The sequence below is a fragment of the Mus pahari genome, chromosome 10 (assembly GCF_900095145.1).
Source record: "Mus pahari chromosome 10, PAHARI_EIJ_v1.1, whole genome shotgun sequence".
Taxonomy (NCBI): Eukaryota; Metazoa; Chordata; class Mammalia; order Rodentia; family Muridae; genus Mus; species Mus pahari.
The window spans coordinates 68,911,793-68,918,846 of record NC_034599.1 but is presented as its reverse complement, the minus strand read 5'-3'; the positions used below and the strand labels follow the sequence as shown (position 1 = coordinate 68,918,846).

General features: G+C 41.1%; 1 protein-coding gene across 3 annotated transcripts in view; it reads right to left on the bottom strand.

Moving 5' to 3' along the window:
* Wdr72 (WD repeat domain 72) overlaps positions 1-7,054 on the bottom strand; it is a 172,301-nt gene that overhangs the window by 141,058 nt on the left and 24,189 nt on the right. For all 3 annotated transcript variants that reach the window (XM_021207686.1, XM_029543846.1, XM_029543845.1), the window contains exons 3-4: positions 4,179-4,285; positions 394-472 (exon numbers count right to left, since the gene is read on the bottom strand). In XM_021207686.1, the coding sequence (XP_021063345.1) occupies positions 394-472; positions 4,179-4,285 (186 nt within the window). The remainder of the gene's footprint in view (positions 1-393; positions 473-4,178; positions 4,286-7,054) is intronic.

The window sequence follows — 7,054 nt, the reverse complement described above, 5'->3', positions numbered from 1 at the left end:
TTTTTTTTGGTTTTTCGAGACAGGGTTTCTCTTTCTGGCTGTCCTGGAACTCACTTGGTAGACCAGGCTAGCCTCGAACTCAGAATTCTGCCTGCCTCTGCCTCCTGAGTGCTGGGATTAAAGGCCTGCGCCACCAGGCCCGGCTTGTTTTTTTTTTTAAAGATAAGAATCAGAAACGAAATAACCAGGAACAAATGCTGTGGAACAATGTCTTTAGACTGAGAGGAGGACCAAGATAACAGACAATTACTGGGGATATTTTTCTCACCATGGAGAAAAAAAAAATGCAAGAAAAGAATATTCTTCAAAGATACTAAGTGCTCAGATAGATAGAAAATACAATATGTAGTTACTGTTTGGGCATCTCACGTGTCCTGAGGGGTACACACTTACGCAGATGGCAGTATGCCTGTAAGGAAGGGTCGTCTTCTCCACACACTGGCCGCTGCTCACATTCCACATACACATCTCCCTGGAACAGAACACTCCACATTATTCTCTTCCATTTCCACACAATTGGCTGGAATAATTTTTGTGCCTCCAAGTTTTTCTTTAGTGATGCATTTAGGCGCAACCTGACCACTCGTGCAGCTTTTTGTTACAGATTACTGGGCAGGAAGATGCTGCGGTCATTAGCAAGGTTGACACACCGTCGCTGTATCATTTTGTGTGGGTAATGACACCCTGCCTCCAGTCTGCAAACTTTGTTTTAGGGCCATCCTGGCTCAGAACAATGTGGGGACTCAGCCATTGTTGCCTTCAAGAGGGACAGGACTATGGTCTCTCCAGGACTTTCCATGGAAATAGCATCATTCAAAAACAGTTTACTTCATTGAGCTTAAACTACATATTCTGAGGAGGACACACATCACATCTGTTTGCAGGATCTCTCCTCTGTCTCTCTGCGCTCTCTCTCTCTCTCTCTCTCTCTCTCTCTCTCTCTCTCTCTCTCTCTCTCTCTCTCTCTCCCCTCTCTCATGAAAACAAACAGCACCACCAAGAGGCCTCATTTGGTTCACCACTGATCCAGTTTCTTTCTTTGATGTTTTTTCCCCTCGTGATTTAAAATCCTGAAATAAACAAGCCTTAACTTGATATTTGAAGAAGGCCTCATTATTTGTTTTAGGACTTCTTGTTTTAATCCATGTTATGAAGATATGGACACCATCTGTACAGTGAAGCTGTGAAATGCACCAGGTAATTTAAACCTAGAGGATTTCTGTTCAGTAAACCAAGGCAGCCAAATCAGTGTTGTGTAATAGCATAACAGTCTTTGGTTTTAGACACTTCAATATAGAAGGTGTGTGTGTGTGTGTGTGTGTGTGTGTGTGTGTGTGTGTGTGTGTTAGAGAAGAAAAACAAGCTTTGTGAGTGTTGTGGGAAATGCTGCAGAGCATCTCTCCAGACCCAGAAAAAGTGTCATATTTTATAAAAAGCACACCACTAAAGCCAAATCTCCCCATGAACTTGCAGATGTTTTGTATCACTTAGGAAACATGAAACAATATAAAAATCATTTTAAAGATAAGATACAGAAATGAAAGAACCAGGAACAAATGTTGAACAATATCTTTAGACTGAGAGGAGGTCCAAGATAACAGATAATTACTGGTAATATTTGAGGTAAACAAAACAAAACAAAACAAAACAAAACAGATTAATGCTATTAAGTATTGCATACATTTGATGATTTCCAGGGGGTTGTTTTGATAACAGAGCACTCAGAGTCAATATTCTAAACCAGTCATTCTTAAACCTGAGTGTTTTGGTTCCCCACTATCAACCACTTTCCAGGAACAACCTCATTGCCACTAGGAACACACTGCTGACATCTAGTGGCCAGAGAGCAGAAGTGCCACAGTCACCTTGTGTTGCACAGATCTCCACAACAAAGGATGCTCATTCCAAAATGCCATAAAGGCAAGGTACCCAGGTGTGCTTTACAATCAGAAGAAAGTATTCATATTCATAGACCTTCCCTTTGTTTAACTAACTGCATCCCAAAGGGTTTTCAAGGCAACCTGAAAAGGCATGTAATTTTACAAAACAGGAGGCAAAACTTTGCATGTCCACAACACATGTGTGCATGCAGAAAAAAATAAGAAGAAAGGAAAGATAGACATTAAAAAATATATATCCCAGAAATAAAACCACTACTAACATATCTAGAGGGGAAATGAAGGATATAGAAATCAAAGTTTTTTAAAAAAAAAAAAAAAAAACAGAATTCTAAGTAGCCAATGGCACAAAATAACACAGTAATGTAGTTTAGCACTGTAATTTCTGGTCCTTCCTCCTATCAACAAAGACCCCAAAGTATTTAGAATACTCCAGCAATTCTCACCCCACGGCTGTTATTAGTTTCTACCATTTTTTTTTTTAAGCTCTTGGTAAGCTGGTATGTTTTGAGGTTAGTTTATTTTTAAGCTGGTATCTCTAATAATCAGTTTTAAAAGATCTATTTTATTTTTATCTATGTTTATGTGGGGGCAACAATGTATATGTGCATATGAGTGCAATGTCCATAGAGCCCTGAGGAGGGTACCTGGTCCTCCGGAGTCAGAGTTACAGGTAGTCGTGAACCTTCATGTGGGTGCTGGAATCTGAAGGGAGTCCTCTGGAAGAGCAGTAAGCATTCTTCACCGCCATGCTCTCTTGAGCCCCACATCTGGACTCTCTTTTCTTATTTCCTATTCCCCCTGAGAGATATCTACCCCTAATTCTTTATTGCTGTCTCTGTGCTTGGTAAGCTAAGATTTCTCATCAGAGCTCAAGATTCCCATACCCAACCCCTACAGGTGTGTGTGTGTGTGTGTGTGTGTGTGAGAGAGAGAGAGAGAGAGAGAGAGAGAGAGAGAGAGAGAGAGAGAGAGAGAGAGATCGATCTGGGAGTTCACAAGCCTTGGCCAACTCCTTCTTCCTTTGTTGGTTCTCTGTCAATGACTGGTCTATCTGAATATAAGATTCCCACCCTAGCATCTGTCTCATACTTCCCCAGCTGTCTACAAGTGGGCACAGGAGGATTTAAATACAGTCTCTAGGATGTAGGGATGGAAGGATAGCCAAAGACTGTGCTAGAAACACAACTTACTTGGCCCAAGGTCTCCCCTATGTACTCATATCTGCAGGATTAAGGCCCAGACACTGAGCCTTGGCAGGTAACTCGGAGATGGCTCAGTGTTAAGGCCCCTCATCCTGGCAGCATCTCCGTTCTGAGTTGGTACACTTACCTACCACTCATCCACTGGTGACCAAAACGTCTCATAACATATGGAAATCCTCTCTACCAATACCAAGGCTTTGTGTTCTAAAATTTTAATTTATCATGTTGCATTAACTATGTAAGTTTATTAATATAAATTTTTAATATTACCATATCAACCTCATTTGGTTAGTACATGCCTGGTAAGTCTTTCTCAACCATTTTCTTTTAAAATATCATTTACCTAACCTATTATTTTTACAACCATCTTTCCCAATCTCATTTTCTTTTATGTTTTCTTTGATCATTTTTTTCACATAATCACACAATAGAGATTAGCATTTTTCCAAAAGTCAGTCCAACTATCCTACTGTGTGCTTTCCTTTTGCATGTGCAGAGGACAGAGGTTCACACTGGCTGTTTTCCTCAGTCATGCTCCACTTTATCGTGAATGTCTCTGTGTTTGTGTGTGCACGCACATACGTGGTTGAACATGGAGAGTGGGTGTACAGCTATGTGTAGGTTTGGTGTGGCTGCTACTTTTCAATTCCTGTGGGAGAGTAGCAAGAAATATCATTTCCTGGGCTAAGGATGACCTTTAACATGTGATCCTCTTGCCTTAGCCTACTGAGTGCTAGAGTTACAGGTGTTCGATACCACACCAGGCATGAAGTGGTTGGAGGCCAGAGGTCAACACTGGGTGTTTGTCTAGATTGCACTCTCCTGGTCTCCCATGACATCTGGGGCTCATCAATTTGGCTAGACTGGCCAGACAGCAGCCTCCAGATCTCCTGCTACAATATCCAATCCTCAGCTGTGGGGTTATAGCTTTTATCATGGTTGTTGGGATTCTAACACGGGAATTCACATTTGTGTGCAAGCACTTTAGTCACAGGTACATCTCCCCTCTACTCCTTTTCAGTTTCACAAAGGAAGATAATGGAGACGGAGGTAAATGTGGACACCCGTCACTCACCCGTTCTCAGCAGCACTCACAACATAAGGCTGTTTGGAGAAGTCTCTCGCTCTTGCCAAACATGTCACCGAAGCCGAATGACCAAAAAGAAGTTCTTTAGCTGAAATCTGAAAATGTTGAAAGTGAGGTATTTTTTTTAACAACTATAAACTCCAAGGAATAATTAATAATAATAATAATAATAATAATAATAATAATAATAGATTTGAATATTCTAATTTAAAAATGTTTGTGCTAAGAGGTTTTATGTGCATAAGTTTTAGGTAAGCTGATACACAGCACATCAACATCCACAGACCAGGAAACCGAGAGATGAAGGGATGTGCTGTCCTCAGTTTCCCATTTTATTTGTTTGGGTTTCATCATGAAACTTAGATGACCAGCAGACTACTTCCTCAACTTTTCAGTTTTGAATACATATATAAGTTGGTGCACGTGTTTCTCATATCCAGAAATCCACCCCTGCCCCATGACCCCAGCCTGTCGGGGCAAGGATTCCATGTGGCATGTGATACTGAATGCCTGTAACTCCAGCACTTGCTAGACTAAGGCAGGAGGATCACATGCTGGAGGTCATCCCCTGAACCAGGAATGATATTCATTGGTTCTCCCAGACAAATTGGAAAGTAGCATCCTCACAAAAGCCTATGGCCATTTGTAAGTTTTGCTCAGGATTATTAAAAATGGGAATGCAACCAAGCTGCCCCTCAGTAGAAGATAAACTTCAGAACTGTAGGCAAACAATGGGGTACCAGCTGACTCTGAGAAGAAATGAGCAGCTAAGCTGAACAGACAGGTAGAGATCCGCATGCGTTGCCCAGGTGAAAGAAGCGGCCCTGGAAAAACCACTGCTGTAACACTCCAACTCTGTGACCTTTGAGTCAAGATAGAACTAGGGAAATAAACACATGAGTGCTCATCTAGGATTCGGGAAAGCAAGAGACCATAGGGCACAAGGGACTTCTAGAACAATGAAATAATTTCGTATCACAGGACAAATTGTGGACAAATGTCAGTTCACGTACGCCTATAGAGTGTCCTTCCAGGGGCCCTAACTATAGTATGAGTCAGTAACCATAAGGTCTCAATTCATTCAATTCAGTAACCATAAGTATACCACTTCAGGGTGACATGGTGTCATGGTTAGTATTAGTCATTAACTTGACACAAATCTAGAGTCACCTGGGAAGAGGGAACTTTAACTGAAGACTTGCATCAATCAGGTTGAACTGTAAGGCAAGTCTGAGGGGTATTTTTTGATAGGTGATTGAGGTAGTAGGGCTCACCCCACTGTGGGTGGTACTGTTCCTAGGTAGGTGGGCCTGGGCTCTATGAGAAAGCGCATAGCAAGCTATGGGAAGCAAGCTAGTAGGCAGTGCTCCTTCATAGCCTCTGATTGAGTTCCTTCCCCAACTTTCCCCAGTAGTGAACTGATACCTGGATGTATAAACTAAATAATCACTTTCCCTCACTAAGTTGTCTTTGGTCACGTCATTAATCATAGCAACAGAATCCCACTAGGACACACAGTGATGGTGGCAGACCTTGTGTGAGAGATGAGGAACCCTGTACCTTCTAGTCAGGTACCTTCAGTAGATGTAACCTTGTCTTGATACCGAAGTTTACTTTAGCTGCCAATTTTAAACTACTTTTTAAAATAAAGTACTGATTTAAAAAAAAAAAAAACAAACTAATTTGACTCCCTTCCTCAAAAATAACAAACTGAACTTTTCTATATAAGAAAACCAACCACATGCTAATTTACAATGTCACTGTGTTACTTTCCTATGAGCATTTTGAAAGTGTAGCCCTAATTGCTTGCTCTCTTATTGTCTCATGTCTGAAATAGGAACAGACATTCCTCTTTTGTGAAAAGAGATTCTGAAAATCAGAACTATAGAGTAGAACACAGAGGGGTGAGATATGGCTCAACAGCTAAGAGTCCTTGACATGGATCTGAGTTTGTCTCCCAGCACCTACATGGACTCAGACTCATTTGTGACTCAAGCTTTGGGGGAACCATGGATTCTCTAGTGGCCTCTATGGGCACCTGCACTCATGTGTGCATACTCAGGAAATAGATACATATACACAATATACACACATGAAAGTATTTCAAAACAAAGACAATCATTTTCTAAAGAAAATGCATAATTCCTTCTTAAACAATGAATAAATATAGTGGATCCATAAATCATTTGAAAAATGACTTGTGGATAACAAAATATCTATATTCCACATGGATCAATGCTCACCTATTTTTTGTCCAAACTATGTAACATGCACATAAACTGGAAACCAAAACGTTCCTGTGTAATATAATGGTTTCCTTCATATCTGCCACAATCATAATTATTTTAAAAGACCTCTTGTCATACTAAAATTGTTATGCTAAAAAAGTCTTCTAGTTTATTAATATCACTTAATAAAGTCTAGCTTTACATTGTTTCTGAAAAAATTTAGAAGGTTACAACTCAGAAAACAATACCGAGACACCATACTGGGGGGTTCAGCCATATGACTGTCAACACTTTGTAACAGATTAACAGCCACATCAGCTCCAGGCCCACCACAAACACCTCTCTCCCAGAGAAAATCCACAGAAGAGCAACCATCAGAAGTGAACTGCATTGCCTTGCTGAGACAGTTTGAATGAGATGGTCTTCATCAGCTCGTACACTTGAATGTTTGATCCTCAGTGAGAGGATCTGTTTAGAAAGGATTAGGAGGCGTGGCCTTGGTAGAGGTGTGTTGCTGAGGGGTGGGCTTTGAGCCTTGCTCTTTCTCTTTCTGCTTCTTGCCTGTGGATCCGACAGATGTAAGCTCTTAGCTATTGCTCCAGTGGCCTGCCTGCCTGCCTGCCTGCCTGCCTGTCT